General features: G+C 39.1%; 3 protein-coding genes across 3 annotated transcripts; 2 read left to right on the top strand and 1 right to left on the bottom strand.

Moving 5' to 3' along the window:
- The first annotated feature begins 1,254 nt into the window (after nt 1-1,254).
- Nucleotides 1,255-3,679, top strand: LOC121768535 (F-box protein At1g70590-like). Its single transcript, XM_042165070.1, has 4 exons — nt 1,255-1,912; nt 2,700-2,833; nt 3,092-3,274; nt 3,479-3,679. The coding sequence occupies exons 1-4, from the start codon at nt 1,396-1,398 to the stop codon at nt 3,587-3,589; spliced, it is 945 nt and encodes a 314-aa protein (XP_042021004.1). The 5' UTR covers nt 1,255-1,395; the 3' UTR covers nt 3,590-3,679.
- Nucleotides 3,680-3,825: 146 nt separating this feature from the next.
- LOC121768534 (ARM REPEAT PROTEIN INTERACTING WITH ABF2-like) lies at nt 3,826-5,892 on the bottom strand. The gene has a single exon (XM_042165069.1). It carries the CDS (start codon nt 5,745-5,747, stop codon nt 3,945-3,947), a length of 1,803 nt encoding a protein of 600 aa, XP_042021003.1. The 5' UTR covers nt 5,748-5,892; the 3' UTR covers nt 3,826-3,944.
- Nucleotides 5,893-9,600: 3,708 nt separating this feature from the next.
- LOC121767327 (protein DETOXIFICATION 30-like) lies at nt 9,601-13,278 on the top strand. Its single transcript, XM_042163574.1, has 8 exons — nt 9,601-9,944; nt 10,944-11,485; nt 11,873-11,959; nt 12,072-12,128; nt 12,223-12,461; nt 12,551-12,669; nt 12,749-12,835; nt 12,965-13,278. The coding sequence occupies exons 1-8, from the start codon at nt 9,651-9,653 to the stop codon at nt 13,028-13,030; spliced, it is 1,491 nt and encodes a 496-aa protein (XP_042019508.1). The 5' UTR covers nt 9,601-9,650; the 3' UTR covers nt 13,031-13,278.
- Nucleotides 13,279-20,029: the final 6,751 nt, after the last annotated feature.

Here is a 20,029-nt window from a genome sequence, read left to right as displayed (position 1 = left end):
GGCAAGAAATCATATGCCAAAGGCCTGGCCCAATTATCAAAATTTTAACATCAGATGTAAACACTAAGCAAATCCACTCATAATACTTAAAAGTCCATCACAAAAGCCCAGCCTAAATAAGAGCCATCTCGGCCCGCTTCACAATTGTGCCAACCCACTTATCATTTGAGGGATGCATTAAAACATCAAATTATGTGTTATTTATGCGAATGAACTACATTTTTAATTATTACTAACATTATTTTTAAGATAAAATCCTTTCTACTTTTGCATTATTCTTCATTCATTTTTAGCGAACTCATGTACCTCTTTATGTACTCCATATTTTTAATGAACAAAAGGAATTATAATTTTAGTCAATTCCCAACTAAATAAATAATACTCCATCCGTTTAAACGAAATAGTAGTCCAATTTGTGGACGACACGAGTTTTAATAAGAAATTGATAAAATAAGAGAAAGTGAATAAAATAAGAGAGATAAAGAAAATGAGTAGATAAAATATGAGATAAAGAGAAAAGGCAAGTAAAGAGAGAGAAACTTTATACCATTAAAAATGTTACTACTACTATTTTTTTGTGGACATCCAAAAATGACACTAGAAAAATGGCTTAACATCTACAACTTGCAACTTTTATACCCCCATGTCACATTTTAAGAGTCCCGGTTGAAGTATTCTATAATTGATAATAGGTCTCATATTCCATTAACTTTTTTTCCACTCACATTTTAGTAAAATAGGATCCACATTCCACTATATTTTTTCACTAACGTTTTTTTATATTTTTTAAAACTCGTGCAAAACTTAACTGGAACTACTAAAGAAATAGAGGGAGTGTTTTTTAAGACATCGATATTGAGTGAGTAAATCAATGTAAATTAATTTATTATCCAAATTTATAAATAGATGGCCAAATTTTGAAAAACTTTGCATTTTGCTGGGGCTAGGGGTTCAGATGGCCACCCTATAGACGTTTTTATTTTGGCACACTGAATTCAGATATTAGTGTTTAGTTAATAAGTTATAAATAGAAATTAAAAAGTAAGAGAAAAAGGTACTACAGTACAGAAAAAAGAATAGAATAAAATAAAGAAAATAAGAGAAATAACTAACTCCCAATCCCAAATTATAAATATGAGACAAAAGATTTTATTTAGTCAACTTATATACGTCAGAGTTTTTATAAATTAAAACCGACTTCTGTATATATTGACCAATAAAATATCTACTTATAAACTATAGTACTACGTCAATTTCTGGTTGTATAGATTTCATAAACCAAATTCGCATTCGTATCTCTCTGTTACAAAACAACACACTATGGTCGTATGAACGCAGCTGTACCTGTACGCCACCTCTCACCGTCGGCCGGTCGCCCACCGAGCTTCGAAGAAAATGACGTGGCCGTGCAATTCCGATGGAAACCACCACTTCGCATCGCTTTCCTTTTCGAGGAAACCCAAGGAATCTCCCACTCTCGTCAAATCCTCCAAATCGCATCTCTCCATCTCCAGTTCGGCCCCAAAATCGCCACAGGGGTCGGATTTCTCGGCGCTGCCGTACGACGTGCTGGCGAGGATCGCGGCGCCTTTCGCCCTGCCGAGCCTGAAGACGGCGTCGCTGGTGTGCAGGGCGTGGAGGGACGCTCTGAAGCCGCTGCGCGAGGCGATGGTGTTCCTCAAGTGGGGGAGGAGATTCAAGAGCGGGAGGGGAGGAGTGAAGGCCAATTCGAAAAAGGCGCTCGATTGCTTCCTCAAAGGGGCGGCGCGTGGGTCCACGCTCGCGATGGTGAATGCCGCATCGATCTATTGGGGGATGGGGAAGAAGGACGAAGGGATTGCTTGGTATCGCTTGTCGGCGGAGCTCGGTGATCATACCGGACAGTGTAATTTGGCCATTTGTTATTTTCAAGGTAACAATTTTTTTAATTATCCATAACTGTGATTAATAAAATCCAATTGATAAATTAAAATCCTAATTATAGATTAATAAGCCCTAATTGTGGATTAGTGAACCTAATTGGATTTAATCAGGATGGACGCACACAAGTTTTTACCTTAAGTTTGGTGGTGCATATGATGGCTCGTGATGTAGTGAAATTTGATGAATCTGTTTATTGTTTTATATCATTTATTGAGATATCATAGTCTTATTGATGTTAGTGTGAGGAGTTAGGCGTTTGATTTTCGTCTACGAATTAGTAATGGATTGAGATCAAAATGGGACATGATGGTCTCGAACTTAAGGAGAATAAATGGAGTAGATTCAGTTGGGAGATGATGATGTAGAACATAAGAACAATGCTGTTATGAGATAATCAATTCTAGTCTTGGTGTTATGAGGAGTGATTTTAAGTGATTTAGGCCATGCCAAATGATCGCCTGTTGCATTATTTCTGCTCTTTAATGGAATCATGGGGTTCGTTTACCCCGTGCATCAGGCAGATGGATATTGATAGTTATTCGGGTCTATGATGCCCAACTTCCACGGTTGGGTCGTCTTAGGTTCGCCTATCTAGTTCCTTCATTCAGCGTCGTTTCCACTAGGACCTGTTGTTTCAGATGAATGGAGACTGATATAAGAATAAGCTGGTACTATGTTTTTATCCAGAAGGAAAGGACTGTTTTGAAGATTGGCAGTTGCAGAGAAAATATTATCCTTTGGATTTTCTAAATATGTCTGGGTGTTATATGCTGCAGCTTATCCTTCAAAAACCAGAGATGCGATTGGATGGTTATACCAGGCTTCCTTTGGTGGCCATGTCCGTGCTCAATACCAGCTCGCACTTTGTTTGCACCAAGGTCGAGGGTTGGAGCGGAGTCTCCCAGAAGCGGTATTCCACAGCATTTTTTTACTTCACATTTGACACGCACATATACTTCTTTTCACTTTTTAGTCACATGTTGCTCGTTTTTCAAAGTCACTGGTCATCTTATACATGTGTGTTGAGGTTGTTTTTTTTTGTTTCTTGTTCCAAATATGCAATTTTCTAACTTAACTGGCAGTGGTGCCTTGTAATAAAATCTATGACTACTTGAATGCATATGAGAGTAAGAGGTCTTCTTTTCCTTGATTCTGAAACTTACGACAGGCTCGTTGGTACCTAAGAGCAGCGGAAGGGGGATATGTGCACGCAATGTACAATACATCTCTGTGCTACTTGATGGGTGAAGGTTTGGCGCAGTCCAACCGATTGGCTAGAAAATGGATGAAGAGAGCTGCTGATCATGGCCACAGCAAAGCTCAGTTCAAGCACGGACTCTGTCTTTTTTCAGTAAGTATACATTGTTCTTCTAGAAGCAAGGACTAGACTTTACAACGATGGGGCGTTTACTTTGTATGATTATTCAAGTTTACGTATTTGAACATGATCTAACAAGTTGAATCCATCAAAGGCTTACATGATCTAACAAGCTTGTAGGTGGATTTGCCTATATTCGTTTATCCATCTGAGTTATCTCGTCGATAATGATACTAGGAAGGGGATATGATGAAGGCCGTGGTGTACCTGGAGCTGGCCACCCTAGCTGGGGAGAGAGCCGCTGCTGATGTGAAGAATTTTATTCTCCAGCAACTTTCAGCAACCTGACGTGATCGGGCATGCTACTTGTAAATACCTAGCGCGATCTGACTGCCCGACGCTCTTGATGTCCTTGCTTAATACGACACCGCAAACAGTTACCTCATCTCCATGGGTATATATCTTCCCCTTGAATAAATGCAGATCTATATTTGATGATATGCATCAAATCAGCCACTTTAGCTGTAAGTTGTAAGTTTGTAGGTGTTTGTGATGAGCAGATTGTTAATATCTTCCAGTCACACTTGTGGTAGAATTTGGACTTATTCTGACGGTCATCATATTATGGAGAAATGTTTTGTAAATATCACAAAAAATGCCTCAGTCTTCATTAATTTTTCAATACAAAAACGTAGGACTAAAACTATCTCTGAGTGAGCATGCCAGAGTGAGAGTGACGAAACACAGTGAGATGGTAGATTGCTTGAGGTATCAGCTCCTTCAACTCAGGGTGTTGGACGATGAGAGCTCGGTCGACACCTTCCAACGCGCCAGCCACCCCCTCTCTTTCCAAGTCATCGCTCTTCCCAGCGTGGATGGCGAGGTAGCACGTGAGAATCACACCATGCAGCCATGCCTCGTCATTGTTGCTTCTCAACAGCCTCATGAGGGGAGGAACGCCACCAAACTCGATGATCGTCTTGCAATGCTGGACGCAGAGGAAATTGTCGGGGCAACCGAACTTTCCGAGCGCAGCAGCCGCCTCTGCAGCCACAGCCTCATCCCCGTGACCTAGCAACGCGACCAATGGGCCAAGAACCCTCGTCTCCCTAGCCGGGAACGTCCGAGCCAAGCAGCCAACCGCTCTTATACTAGCTACCTGCAACGACAGATCATCAGATTCTTGAATAACCCTAATTAGCTGGTCCACGACGGCCTTAGCTGCCGGCGAGTTCGTCTTGAAAGCTGAGCGCCTGAGGTCCGCATTGGACTCAGCTGCAGTGGTTATCTCCGTCAACGACATCAAGCAATTCCTCTGCAGCTCATCTCGTTCTACCTCGACTAGCTTAGCTAAACAGAGCAAACCCTTTGTCTCTGCAATTCGCCTGCTATTTGCCACACTCCCTCTAGCAAGCATCCACAGTGCCTTAGCACAGCTAGTTTCGAGCTCAAGTTTCATCTCTGCAGATTGCGACGAATATGAAGATGAAGACGATGAAAACACCGACGACTCCTTGTTGATCTGCACAATGGAATGTATGCTATTTTCCCCCAATTTGAGTATAGAATTTTCCACGAATAGGTCAAACGATAGCAATGTGACAAGAGCCCTAATTACATTTTCCCGCGCAAATTCTTCTTGTGCAAGAGGGGAATTCTGCGCCATTTCAGCTATCAAACTGGCAACTTTGATCTGCACCTTAACTGCAGAATTTCCCAAAATTTGTGCTATAATCGGCGCGCCGTGTTCGTCGATGATCGCCTGCACTCGGTTTTGATCGTTTGCTAGGTTGAAGAGCGATGAAGCAGCTGCAATTTGCGCTTCTGAAGAAGTTCTGTCCTTCAACAGCTTCAACAATGGCGGAATCCCGCCTTCTTCATCTATGATCTGCTTGTTTCTGTCGTTGTCTCTTGCTAGCGAAGCTAATTCGTTCGCAGCCTCGATTTTATCCTGCAATTGGCCTATATGCAGCGCCGCCGTGAGCGCCCAAACCCAGGCGATTATCGGGTCGTTGCTGGCAATCGGGGGCAGCGTGAGCACGATTCCGCCGCCGCCGTCGAGGATGGAGAGGATCCATTTCATGTCCGCCGCGGAGGCGTCGAGGAGGGCGAGGAGCTTGCGGAAGTCGGCAGCGGAGACGATCGTCACGACGCGGCGGAGGGCGCTGCGCCGCCGGCACTTCTTCATCAGCGCCAGCGACCTCTCAAGGGTTTTGGTCACCTCCGCCGCGACGCGGCGGAGCGGGCGGTCGTAGGCGGCGTCGGCAGCGAGGCGGGCGGCGGAGCGGAGCATCTGGCGGAGGCGCTCCACCTGCTTGGCGACCTCGAAGCACTCGAATTTGAACGATTCCGCCTCCTTGGCTGCGGCGGCGATTTGGTCGGAGAGCAGAATCGGAAAGGATAGGGCTTCTCCGATTCGCTTCTGATGCAGCTCAATTGTGCGGGACTTCAGCGACTGCGGTTTCTTAGGGATTGTTGCTGCTGTGGATGAGGGTTTTACTGCCATTTTTTAAGAAATTGAAGGTCGAATTTGATCGGGAAAAAATGGAAGTCAGTTTACATTTTTGTTTGTTTTGTGGAATGCTACTGTACTGAAGTTGAGAATTTATTAACTAAGATTTATATTCTGCAATCGAATGTCGAATTGTCGATCATAAATAATTAAATAATGGAATGTTTATTAATAGAATGAAAATATTCCAATTTTCAGGTGTGTGTTCGATATGTTCTGGATGCTTCGGTAATCATATTTTTTTTAATATAATCTCTTTAAAGTATAAAAACGTTTACTACTTTCCTAAGTTTTCTTCTTGTACTACTCCCTATTTTGTATGGATCGTATTTATTTTGGTAAAAACTTTTTTCTATATTTTCATTTACTAGTATTTGATGAAGTTTTTACTATGTCACGATAGGAATCGTCGTGAGTATTTTTTTCAATTTTCAGTCACAAAGATTACAATTTAAATAGTTGATTATGAATTCGTAATAAACCAATGAATGTACTACTGTGTTAAATAATTGAGTCGATTTGCATGGTTGAAAATTTTGTGGACAAACGTATTGGAACAACCTGGAATTGGCTTGTGTTAGTGGCTCATAAAATTGAACTTTTTCCCTCAAAAATTAATTTTATTTTCTGTATTTTATTCTCCACTCATGGCGAATCTTCTAGATTTTGATGATAGAATAATATCTTGTACATTATCGTCGTTACATAGTGCAATTTATATGGCATGTTCGTATATTTGTCAGTATTCACATTCGCAACAAGGATATTAAATGTATGCAATCTGTTATCTATCAAATTATGCATATCTTTTTTATGTAGAAAACAGTATAGCAGTTATTTTATTTACTATATGAGTATATATTTTTTATCTTAGTTGTTGGTGGATTTTTTTTATGTAGAAAACATATGTAATATTTCTCGTGGAGTGATTTTCTTCCATTGCTAGGTGCCCAACGTTGGATGAGCTAGGGGCTTCACATCTTGGTAGACCTGCACGACAAAAATTAGAGACAAGAAAGAAAGAAGAATAGCGACAATATTTGTTAACAGTGTGCCTTCTTTCTTGGAGTATCAAATTTATCAAGTTAGGGTTGCGAAAATGACTAGTTGAATTACATTTTTATGTTATACAACAAAACAGAAATTCATCTAGTACTATTTTTTATTAAATGTTTTTAAAATTCATCTAGTACTATTTTTTTATTAAATGTTTTTGAATCATTTGTAAGATATGAATACTACTCGTATGAGTGAACAATTGCACACGATAGAAAATTATATTTTTAAATAGATTAATTTTAATCCGTCTTATTCCGATATAAACTTTTATTGGATGAGTCATTATTGTGGTACGTCTCATATGCTTCCATCACTGCATGTGCATATTGTTAATTTGTTATATATGTGATGTGGAACGTAAGATGTAATAGAAAATTGAAAGCCACGTTTTACTAAACATGAGATAAGATGCTCAGTATTCAGTAAAGCTCAATTAGTTTCTGACTTTTATATCGGAGACAAATCATCATCGTCTAGAAATCACTATTGTGTGGTATAAATCACTATTTGACACAATGCTCATTTCAATACTAAAACGTGCTCGTTTCAATGACGTACAAAGTTACAAGACAAAATATCATGAAGAAAGCAAAAAATTAGAAGAATAGAAATATAATAAAAGAAAATGAAATGAAAACAGCAAAAGCAGTTGGGATGATTTATTGGGCTTCATAATTGTAAATAAATTGTAACATAGACTTGCTCATAGGCCTCCATATTTTTAAAATTATTTAATCAATTGTAGCAACAAGACTTAGAAAATGAACAAAAATAGTTATGGGCCCAGTTTTTTAAAAATTGAATTGATGAATTAAGAAAACTTTTGCATCTTTCTGGTTGAGAAAATATAAAAAAAATTAATAGAAGTGGGTCAAAGTAACTTATTAATACTGCCTTAAATTAGCTAGTATAACAAACTGGCACGGATTTACTATGAGAAAACGTGATCAAACAAAGATTTCCTCAAATTTATCGAGAGATAAATTTTCACAAATTCATAATATTTGTCCCTTTCTAAATACGGTTCTGGACTTATTCAAAACACCACATTTGTCCATACCCTCAGGCCATCCACAACGCTGTTCCTATACCGTTCCTAAACCGTTCTTTAAACCACTATTTGAGGGCCCCACTGTACTTTTTTACTCCATTCCTTAACTAAGGAACAGAACCTGCAACCCTCGTTCCTTAACCGTTCCTTAACCGTTCCTTAAATTACTATTCATTCAATTTCATTTTTTTTAATTTCAACTCAATTCAATTAAAAAAACAAACACATTTTATTAAAAAACACACAACATTAAAACAAAGTTACAACTTAAACTTAAAAAAATAAAAAGCACACAATTAAAATCATAAAAAATAAAAGTACACAATTTTAATAATTTCATCCGCCAAAGTTTGCCCAAATGTGCTCAATTAGATCATGTTGGAGTTGGGTGTGGGCGCTAGAGTCGCGTGTCCTTGCACGAATAGATAACCGTTCTTGTATAGACGGATGCGCTCCACTTCGAGGCGGACTACTTGCGGTTGAGCTTCCGGGGGATTCGGGGTCGAACCAATTTCCCGCCTCGGGTCCTTCGTCTTGGACAATCATGTACGTACGGGAGCGACGTTGGGGCGGAGCGGCTTCTTCCGCCTCCCGTCGTCGATCTTCTTCAAGTGATTGTTCCAATATTTGACGCATTTGTTCATAAGGATCCATTAGTTTGATTAAATTTGGGAGAAGGAAAATAGAGTTGATTTGAGATGAAAATTGGGGTGGAAATAGAGAGAAATAGATGTGTGTTTGTGATTGAAATGAGTATGAAATAGGAGTATTTATAGAGTAAATAAATAAATAATAAAAAAAAAACAAACGGCTATAAAATTAACGGTCTCATTACCGTTAATAAAAAATTTTTTTATTTTTTTTTATTAAATTCGAAATTTTTTTTAAAAAAATGAATTATTGCGTCATCGGGACGAAGCCCACTCGCGGGGCAGCGAGTGGGCTTCACGCGTCGAATGGGAGTCCGCCACGTCGCCTCGGCGCGTGGCGGAACGTTTCGTTCTGCGTTCCGGAGGAACGAAACGCGGCACGGCATGGGAACGGTGGCGGCACGGAATGGCGACGGAACGCACGCTGCAACGCGTGCCGCCGCGAAACCGTTCCTCCGGAACGGCATAGGAACGGCGACGGCACCGCGTTGCGGGTGCTCTCAAAAATCAAATTTTTTGTGGTAACTTCAGTTTTGGTAGTTGGATTCCTAATAGTAATATCAACTTTGGTAGTTTGTGGTAATTTCAATTCACTAGAGTCCCTAAACATTGCCACTAGAAGATGAGAAAAGATTCTCAAACGAGTGAATGACATTTATTATTTGCAACAAAACTATAGAACTTTAAAAGATAGTAATTGTTTGGAATTAGTTCTTTCCCAAATTAAATTAACAACTCTTCTCCGCAAAAGTAATATGTTTTCCCCAAAACTTATGAAATGTGCGCATTCCTTTGTTTTCAGCAAATAGTTACTTGAAAACGACAATGTTTTATTAAAACAAACAAGCTTAATCTTGTTTTGTATCGTAAACTTTTAAAGTTTTTTCAAAAAATATCCTTTTTTTAAATTTATTTTATGAATCCCCAACTTTGCATAAATGTTTTATTTATGTCATGCTTTAATTTCAATTGGTCTAAATCATAATTTCAACATCGAATTATGTCAAGCACGACTTAAATCAAACATTTTACAAAAGTTTAAGAGTTGTCTTTTTCACATACCGTGGAAGATTTAGATATAATTTAAACTGACCAAAGCAGTAGGCCATAAAGAAAAGAAAGCAAATAAAATAAAACATGGCAGACGGTGGGGTGGTGCAGCTGCTTTTCTCCGGTGAGCAGAACTCCCCGCTGCTAGCGAGCAACGGCGACGACATTGAGCCCATCAATGGTGTGGTAGATTTTGGGAGAGAATTCTTGATTGAATCAAAGAGGCTATGGTGCCTTGCTGCTCCGGCGATGTTCACCTACTTCTGCCAGTATGGCCTCATCACCGTCACTCAAATCTTCGCCGGCCACCTCGGCACCGTCCACCTCGCCGCCGTCTCCGTCGAGAACTCCATCATCTCAGGGTTCCCCTTTGCCTTGATTGTAGGTCACAATTTCTTGCTTTTACACTTTTGTTTACACACATGGAGTAATACACATTGCGCACACACATACAGTGTGTGTGCAGTGTGTGCTATAGATATGCGTGAATGTGTGTGCTATAAATATATGCAATCAATATCTCAATTATCGATTTTAGGTATTATATTCAAATAGTGAAATTGTAATTCAATTTCGAATTCAAATATTTTTGTGTTATCAAATATTGGGTTCAAAATTGAAAGCACTACTTCTCATTACATACCCCCAATTTCATTAACCAAACAGAGTCTTAGTAACATTAAATTTTAGCTTCAACTTTCATCTTTTCCAAGTTTTATAAATTAATACTATAAGTCCATAACTCTTATTATTTGACTTAATTTTGATTGGCTCACATTCCTTTAAATGTGGAATTTGAGAAATCTTAATATTGAAAATAAAAATAGTACGCAATTATCTATTTTATTAACTACAGTATAAAAGTGAATCCCTCCTTAGTAGGCTAAAATTGTTGCTAAAACTATCACTAAACCAATCTATAAACGTGCCAATTAATAAGTGAAACACAACTCAATATGTAAGACGTTTTCTCTTTCTGACTCCAATCGATATTATGGAATTAGAATTGGAGCTTTCAATCCAAATCTAACGTTTGGTATCACAAAAATTTGGATTTGAAATTGAATTACATTTTAATTACTCCCAATTCCACAATTTGAATTCCATATTAAAAATAGATAATTAGAATTCAAATAGTTATAAAAATTTGGCACATTCACACACTACCTAGACTATACACGCACTTCAAATCAATTCTTTCAAATACATTTCCATATACTTATCATTTTTATCAAACAAATGATTTGAAATTAAATTATAACTCAGTTTTTTTATTCAGTAGAATTCTAATTCCAATTCCAATTCCAATTCCAATTCCGCGAACGGACTCTCAGGCTAATTGATGTAGTTTGAGTCGGAACTGATTTCCTTTCCACGCAGTATGGAATGTCAAGTGCACTAGAGACATATTGTGGGCAAGCCTATGGAGCCAACCAATACGAAATGCTTGGAATCTATATGCAACGAACATGGCTGATCCTCAACGCCGTGGCCCTCGCATTCCTCCCTCTCTTCCTCTTCGCCACCCCGGTCCTCCGGCTCCTCGGCCAGACCCCGGCCGTGTCAAGGGAGGCCGGGAGGTTCGCGGTGTGGATGAACCCCGAGCACTTCGCCTACGCCATGACCTACCCCTCCACCAAGTTCCTGCAGGCTCAGAGCAAGGTCGTGGTGCTCGCGGCCATAGCCACAGCCGCCCTCTGCCTCCACGCCTCCCTCACCTGGCTCCTCGTCTCCACCCTCGGCTGGGGCCTCGTGGGGGCGGCCGTGGCCCTGGACGCGTCGTGGTGGTTCATTGCCGTGGCGCAGTTCGCCTTCGTCGTCGCTGGGAGCTGCGGCGAGGCTTGGAGTGGGCTGTCGTGGAGGGCGTTTCATGATTTGTGGAAGTTTGTTAAGGTGTCTCTTGCCTCGGCAATGATGACGTGGTGAGTTAGTTACTACTCTCTTCGTCTGCCATTAATCCATCAATTTTGTTGGTATGTGAATAATTAATTCATTTGATTTTACTACTTTTGGTAATAGACCTTCGTTTCAATAACATTATCTCACTCTCATTTAAAAGTAGGGTAACCTTCCACCAACCTTTTTCCATCTACTTTGTATTACATTTTTTAAAGTTTGAGTCGAGTCAAAGTAAGCTTATTATTAGTACAAGGAGGGAGTAGTTTATTGAAATTCTACAACATTGAATAATACTCCGTATTACTCAAATTTGTTTTATTCACTACTACAAGTCTAACATCAATCTACAAACTTTCACCAAATAATGAAACATACAGTTAAATGATGATGTATTGTTTAATTTTGTGTAGCATGGAAATATGGTATTCGTTTGCTCTCACTCTATTTGCTGGATACTTAGAAGATGCTGAGATTTCAATAGATGCCTTCTCAATATGGTGAGTTACATTTTGCACATTGCCAAATTTAATAAACACAAAACACATCTTAAAAAGCTCAAAATTCATAACAAATCCAAGTTTGACATAATCTATGTCACAAAATATGCAGCATGAACGTGCTTGGTTGGTCCAGCATGGTGGCAACTGGACTCACCATCGCCACAAGGTTCGTATGGGCTCTTGAACAGGGCAGCGTATTTCACAAAGAAAAAAAAGCTCTGTTTCAAGAAGGTCTAATTAATGAGTTGGTGCACGTGCAGCGTGAGGGTGTCGAATGAGCTAGGCCGTGGCCAGCCCGGGAGGTCAAGGTTGGCAGTGGTCGTGGGCGGGGTGTCTTCTCTACTAACAGGGCTGCTCTTCACCATCATCCTAGTAGCCTCTAGGAAGCAGTATCCTGCTATTTTCTCGAGCAACGAGCAAGTTCAGAAGGTCGTGGAAGAGCTAACGCCGTTGCTAGGGATAAGCATTGTCTTCTCGAATGTTCAATACACTCTACAAGGTACTGTTTTATCGTATTGTATTACTCTCTGTGTCCCATAGAGAGAGTACGTTGTTGCGTGGATCGAACTGAGAGTGGAGTGTGTGTAGGAGTGGCTATCGGGGCGGGGTGGCAGGTTCGGGTTGCTTACTTGAGCGTTGGATGCTACTTCCTGTTAGGTGTCCCCTTTGGAACACTAATGGCATACAAGTTTGAAATGGGACTCAAGGTGAGTTGTGTAAATGTCAAATATATGATCAATTAAATTATTTAGCAACAATTCTCACACAATTTGGATTGCTTTTTAGGGGCTTTGGTGTGGGATGGTGATTGGTTTGTGTATGCAAACTGGGCTATTGCTTTGGATTATTTGCATTGCAAACTGGAACAAAGAGGTTAGTTTTATATGTACATATTACATGTGACTTTAAACAAAAAATATGAGATTTTTTACCCAAAAAAAAATTAATTAGAACTCTATTTTACTAGTACTAGTACTTTTTATGCTCTTTGGCATTTTGCAGTGCTTGAAGGCTGGAGAAAGGCTGAAACAGTGGAGTGTGGAAAGAAGAGGCAAAGAGACAAGTTAGCAAAGCCTAATATATGAGTTAAATAAAAAACAAAGCGGTTGTAACTTTTAAATTGTGACACATATAGCCTATCAACATTTTAGTCACATGTAATTAATAGCATTCCCTCGTAATCGGATGCCTAATGAATTTCTTCAGTAATATTCTGTGCCCAGAAATCGAATTGGGCACAAGATTTGCAAATTCATAGTAGTATTATTAGCGATTATTATCACTCAATTTAATAAAATATTGCTTTTTACCACAAACTTCAAAATTGATAAACTTCAGTGTGACTCGATGGTCAAATTTCGCTTACATGGCTTAGTGAGATGTTGAGCTGGACTTTTCCTAAAACGACGTAGTTTTATGTAACTTTTTCTGCCTAATTAACACAGAAATAACTAACTCTTGCCCAAAATTTGTTCTATTAATTCTTGGAGAGAGTGAACTTAGAGAAAAGTAGCAAGGGCCCATTAGCTTCTTTTGGTGGCCCAATTGGCCCGCATACTAGTACACTCAATAAAGTGTTTACCGGGCCAGGTCTCATATAATGGGCTTTAGTTACAACTAATAATAATCCCACGCTTTTGGATTTGAATCTATACGTTTGCTAATTGCAGAAAGCAGCATCATTTGGGAAATAAAATCATTTGTGAGTAACACTTTTTAAAAGTTGAATGGTAAATAAAGGTGATCGTTTGGGAATAGTTGAAAATTCATTTTTAGAATGCGTAAAAATAGGGTATAAATGACGAGGTTGTGACTTATGACTTAAAGTAGGTGATATGGATAACATGAAACTAAATAAATGAAAGAAATTGTAGGGGCCACACTGGCCTACAAAAAAAAAGGGGTATATTCCGTTAAAGATCCAAATCAAGAATCACACACTTCTATAGGCAGCCCATTCTTGTGTAACGGCAAACATGCATGTCTTGTCTCCCACATTTTCATGTATTTATTCAACTTTGTTTTTATTTTCATTGTCATCATTTTTGTTGCTGTTATGCATGCAGCTGGTCCACTTCTCCCACTGCAAAAATATCAGCAACGCAAGCCCCAATGCCCATACTTCGACACGTCGCCCCATACATTGGATGTCGTGTACAACATCATCAGGGACGAATGCAGAAAAATTTCTTAAGTCGTAGATGTAATACTTTCTAAATTTTATAAAAAATTGTGAAAATTTGCTCAAATTATTGACATATTTTGTGTGAGTTATCGTGCAACAGCTCCATCATCATGTCAAATTTGTAGTAATATACATTATTTAGTTATTCGATGGGAGATTTTTTTTTCCGTGATAAATTGTGATATATCGATGGATAATTCTATTTTAAAATCATTTTTCCTATGATTGATCTGTGTATGCTGAACTTTTTATGCATCACAATATATGTAGTTGCAAAAATGATTATTTGTGGTGATCATATTTGGCATTTTATTTGCTGAGTCATGAATGGTAAGTGATGACTCGTCGTGTTTGGCATTTTAGGCACATAGCCATCAAAATTGGATATGTTTGTTGCTCGATGCACCTACATTTGAATGTATACATTTTGTGTATGCGATAATTATCATTTTTTAATGAATCTCAGAGTCCTAAAAATGTCACGTTTAAGCAATAAATATTCATGCAGAAAACGTCGAATGTGACGCACACGCAACAAAAGTGTCAAGATCTGCCTATTCCTTAAATAATTTCGTACACAAATAGGAGTGTTAATTTGAGAATACAAACATGTTTCAAAAAAATGGTCAAAAATAACTTATAAATGTGTGTGTGTGTGTCTTGGTAGATATTTAGATGGCTAAAAAATATAAATTTTTTTTGCTAAAATTAAAATAAAAATACTAATTTTTTTATTTATTCTTACAATTCAAAAAATAGATAGAAAAGCTAGAAAAATCTAATCAAATACTTACTAAGTATTTTAATTTCGGGTAGAAGTAAATTGAGATAGGCTAAAAAAAGAATGAATATTGAATAAAATTTGAATTTGAAAATATTAGTTCAAACCAATTTTTTCGTTTGCAATATGAACTCAATTTTCAACACAAAAAGGAGATATTTTTTATTTAAAATAACTATATTGCAAAATTAATTTTAGCTATCATGTAAAACTCGATTTACACTTATCATGCTTCCCAAAAAAAACCCACGTCCTTTAATCAGTCATTCCTTTAATTATTTATGAGTTCCATAGTCCACGCCATTTTTCACTAAACAACCCACAATCCAGCATTCATTCTCTGAATTAGTCTATCATCTTCGATCATTTTGATAGTAGAAATTCATTTACCACTAAGCTAACACATCATTTATAAAATCAACAAATTTATACACAAAGCAATAAAAACTTTCTCATTTAATGCAATACCAATATCACACATTGAAAGTTTTAAGGAATGTTGGAGTGAAAAACTTAGAGCATCTCCAATGGCGGACGTCCGGTCGGACGTGCGCGACGGGCGACCGGGACGTCCGCCATTGTGGCAGGGGAAGTCGGATACGGACGTCCCGTGAGGATGTCGGGTGTCCTCGGACGTCGGCGCGACGGGCGGGCGGACGTCCGCCATTGTGGTGTGGGTCGGACGTCCGATTTTTAAATTTTTTTAATTTTTTTTAAACTCTATATATACGGATCGTTGAATTTTATTTCATTCGCACCACTTGTGTTAACAAGTTTCTCTCTCTACATCTCTAATTTCAAGTATATCTAGAATGTCTAGTGACAGTGATAGCGAGAATGAATTGGAGGTCGCTGTGGAAGGTGCGATAGATAGGCTGCTACAGCAGAGGGCGCAGCGGCGGCAGCAGGCTGCGGTACCTCGGCCGATCCATCGTCGAACTACAGTACCCCGTGACCACATTGCTGCACATATTCGGTTGTATGCAGACTACTTCTCTCCGCAACCGCGTTTTGGGGAAGCCTTATTCCGGCGACGCTTTAGGATGCATCGTCCGCTGTTTCTGCACATCGTGGGTGCTTTAGAGAGAAGATACCTGTATTTTAGGATCAGGGAGGATGCAGTTGGCAAACCCGGACTCACGCCCTTGCAGAAGTGCACTGTCGCAATCAGACAACTGGCGTACGGAGGCGCGGCCGACATGTTCGACGAGTACCTCTACATTGGCGAGTCGACAGCCGTCGAGTGTCTGCAGATTTTTTTCGCGGGCGTGAGAGCGATATTCGGTGAGCGGTTCTTCGGAGTTCGAGCCCCGAAGACTGCCAGAGTCTGGTAGATATGCATGGGTCAGTCCACGGGTTCCCTGAGATGTTGGGCAGCATAGATTGTATGCATTGGGAGTGGAAGAACTGCCCCGCCGCCTGGAAGGGGATGTACACTACTGGCTTCAAAGCCAAGCATCCCACGATGATCCTAGAAGTTGTAGTTGACTACCGGCTGTGGATATGACATGCTTATTTTGGAGTCGTCGGGTCGAACAACGACATCAACGTTCTCCAGTCGTCGCCCCTGTTCAATGCTCAGTGCGCGGGCGTTGGTCCCGCCATCAGTTTCGTCGCCAACGGCAACCAGCATAATATGTGATACTATTTGGCGGATGGGATATACCCAAACTGGCCCGTCTTTGTGAAGACAATCAAGCATCCGCTCGGACAAAAGAAGTCATACTTTGCGAGCCGTCAGGAAGCAGCGCGCAAGGATGTAGAGCGGGCATTTGGTGTGCCCCAGAGTCGATGGGCGGTAGTCAAGGGTCCTGCACGGCAGTGGTATATTCCCAACATTGGCGATGTCATGTACGCATGTATCATAATGCACAACATGATTGTCGAAAATGAAGGTGCGGAACTGACTCAGTGGACCAATGAAGATGATACGGATGCAGGTCCAAGTCATGGCGTGGCCACCGCGAATGTGAATATGGGGGTACCTCATGGAGAGGTCGAGCGGATGCGTGCATTTGCCGACATGCGGCAAACAGATGCCCATGTTCGACTTCAGAACGATATTATCGAAGAGGTTTGGACGTGGAAGGGTTGACGTTGATGTTAGTACTTTTTTTGTTTTATTACTATGTAATTTTTTTTTTCAAATCATGTATGTTTTTTTTAAAAGAAGTTATTAATTTTTCTCGTTCGTATTCGTGTTGAAATTTTATTTCCGTAAACGTAAATTGTTTTATTTGCGAATTTGTGATTTTTTTTATTGCGGGAAGTCCTAGTGGGATGGGCGATGGGAAGGGCGGATTGTGAAGGGGATGTCCTAGTGACGTGGCAGTGGGATGGGAAGTCCTAGTGACGTGGCGGGAGGTGTTTTCGGGATGTCCTAGTGGATGTCCGAGTGGGACATCCGCCCACTGGAGATGCTCTTACCTATACAAATTTAGTGCGTATTTATTTTATTAAAAAAATATTTAATTCAAATTCAATTTTTAATAATTAAAAATAATTTATAATTAGAATTTAAATAAAAAATTATGTCCATTTTCATGACCGGCAAATGGACATATGTTGGGTTGTGATTGGCGGACGAATCCGGAGATAAACTTATTTAAATTCATCTCACCAAATACGGAGTAAATGTAATATTTATTTCTAATACCAATAAAATTATAAATAAGACTTCATAATACATGATTTCAAATTTGTTAAAATACTTGAAATTTCTTATAAATATGTATTTCTTGTATCAATAAAATTAGAAATAAAACGTTATATGCGATTTCAAATTTGTTAAAATATAAAAATTTTGTGAATTAATTAACACCCACTGATCTAATACTCTTTGTCTGATTATTTTCTCCCATGATCCCATCTCTCTCCCTCTCTCTATCACGAACAACACAAGAACACGTACCATGTTTGGTGTTTCCTCAATTAACATAATCAGTCAAAACATGTATACCATGTTTGGTGTTTCCTCAAATCACATAATCCCAATCAATTGAATAAAATTTTAAGAAAGCATATATGCATGTGTGTGGATGCCAAACCAACCTAACATTTGGCAAACTTGATTACTTACTTCTCGACACGTGTTACCAATAATTGCATTTTGTAGAATGTAGAGTCAAATCAACATCTGCCAATTAACTGGTTTTGGTATAATTTAGGCCTACAAGAACACACACATACTCAACACGGAGTGAAAAATTTTGTGTTTCTATCGACACGTTGGCAGCATTTGAGGTTGGTATTTTTTCAAGTTCGAATATTCTTGCAAAAAATCATTTTCTCTGTCGCCATAAATGGTAATTAAATCTGCACATTTCTTTTTGGCACTTTCCGTTGTCTTGTCGTTGGCTTTGTTCTTCCACCAAGAATTACGCCACATATGATCGTGGGACTTGTTATATTGATTTAAGAATTATAAGTATTACTATCTCCATTCAAAAGTAAATAAATAAAGTTGTAAATGTTAGGGCACCCGCAACGCGTGCCGCCGGCGTTCCGCGTGCCGTTCTGCCGGAACGGTTTCGCCGCGGAACGCGTTGCGGCGCACCGTTCCGCTCCCATTCCGTTCCCATTCCGTTCCGCGTGCCGACGGCACGGAACGCGGCACGGCTTGTGCCGCCACGCGCTCGGGCGACGTGGCGCTCCCCGCTTCGTGCGTGCTTCCCACTCGCCGGCCCGCGAGTGGGACACGTCAGCGATGACGCAATAATTAATTTTTTTTTAAAAAAATATATTTTTATAAATTTTTTTTAAACGGTCATATTACCGTTTTTTTAACTTTTTTTTTATTTTTATTTTTATTTTTATTTTCTTATTCTATAAATACACCTAATTTATTACATTTCACACACAACTTCCCGCTTCTCGTACGCCCAATTCACGGCCTGGTTGAACGGAATTGTGTACTCCCCCCGTCCCGCTTTAGCAGTCCCAGTTGATCAATTTCGGGTGTCCCGCTTTAGGAGTCCCGGTTGAACTCGGTGCATAAAAATTGATGTCCACTACATCAATTTATTTATTACATCAATTAAAAGTGGGACCCAACCTCCACTACATCATTTATTTTACACACTTAAAAGCAAAAAAGTAAAAAAAAAAGTTGTTTAAAAGTGGGACCCAACCTCCACTACATCATTTATTTATTACACACTTAAATACCCCTTAAAACATGTGTCCGGCTCAACCGGGACTGCTAAAGCGGGACGGAGGGAGTATATGGCATCACAACTTGGCCTTCCGACTCCCCCTCAACCTCGACCGCCTCCGGAGGATGATTCGCCGGCGGAGTAGTTTTTTTATTTTCCCACGTTTAATTGTGTGTTTTTTATTTTGTGTTTTTTATGTTTTTAGGATTTTAATTGTGTGCTTTTTTTATTTTTTTTAAGTTTAAGTTGAATTTTTTTTAATGTTGTGTGTTTTTTTAATAAAGTGTGTTTGTTTTTTATTAAAGTGTGTTTATTTAAATTGAATTGGGTTGGAAATAAAAAAAAAATGAAATTGAATGAATAGTAATTTAAGGAACGGTTAAGGAACGAAGGGTTGCAGGTTCCGTTCCTTAGTTAAGGAATGGAGTAAAAAAGTACAGTGGGGCCCTCAAATAGTGGTTTAAGGAACGGTATAGGAACGGTATAGGAACAGCGTTGTGGATGGCCTTATTGATTTAATATCCAATTGGTTAAATAAAAGAGAGTGAAGTGTTAGTGAACTATAGGATCCAGATGTGTAGGGTTAATATTTGTTTATAAATAAATACTAATTGATGTGTAAGATTAGTATTTGTTTAAAATATTCCTTATTTAGAATTGGCCTAATTTTGGTGAACGGCCTAAATTGGTAAGATTAGTCTATTTTTTGTGGGAAAATGTAGTATACGACTTAATATACAATACTTCAACCGTTTTTTGTTAATTGAGTCGTTTCTTTAAATTAAGTTTAAGAAAGAATAAAATACTATTTACTCTGTTTTCTAAAAATAGTTAATTTGGGAACGATACAAGTTTTAATGTGAAATTGATAATGTATATATATGATAGACAGAAAAATAATAATTGGAGTATTGTTATTTGTTATTGGAGAACTGGGTCCATCTTAT

This window comes from Salvia splendens, chromosome 15, assembly GCF_004379255.2.
Source record: "Salvia splendens isolate huo1 chromosome 15, SspV2, whole genome shotgun sequence".
Classification (NCBI taxonomy): Eukaryota; Viridiplantae; Streptophyta; class Magnoliopsida; order Lamiales; family Lamiaceae; genus Salvia; species Salvia splendens.
This window is presented reverse-complemented; position numbering and strand designations above follow the sequence as displayed.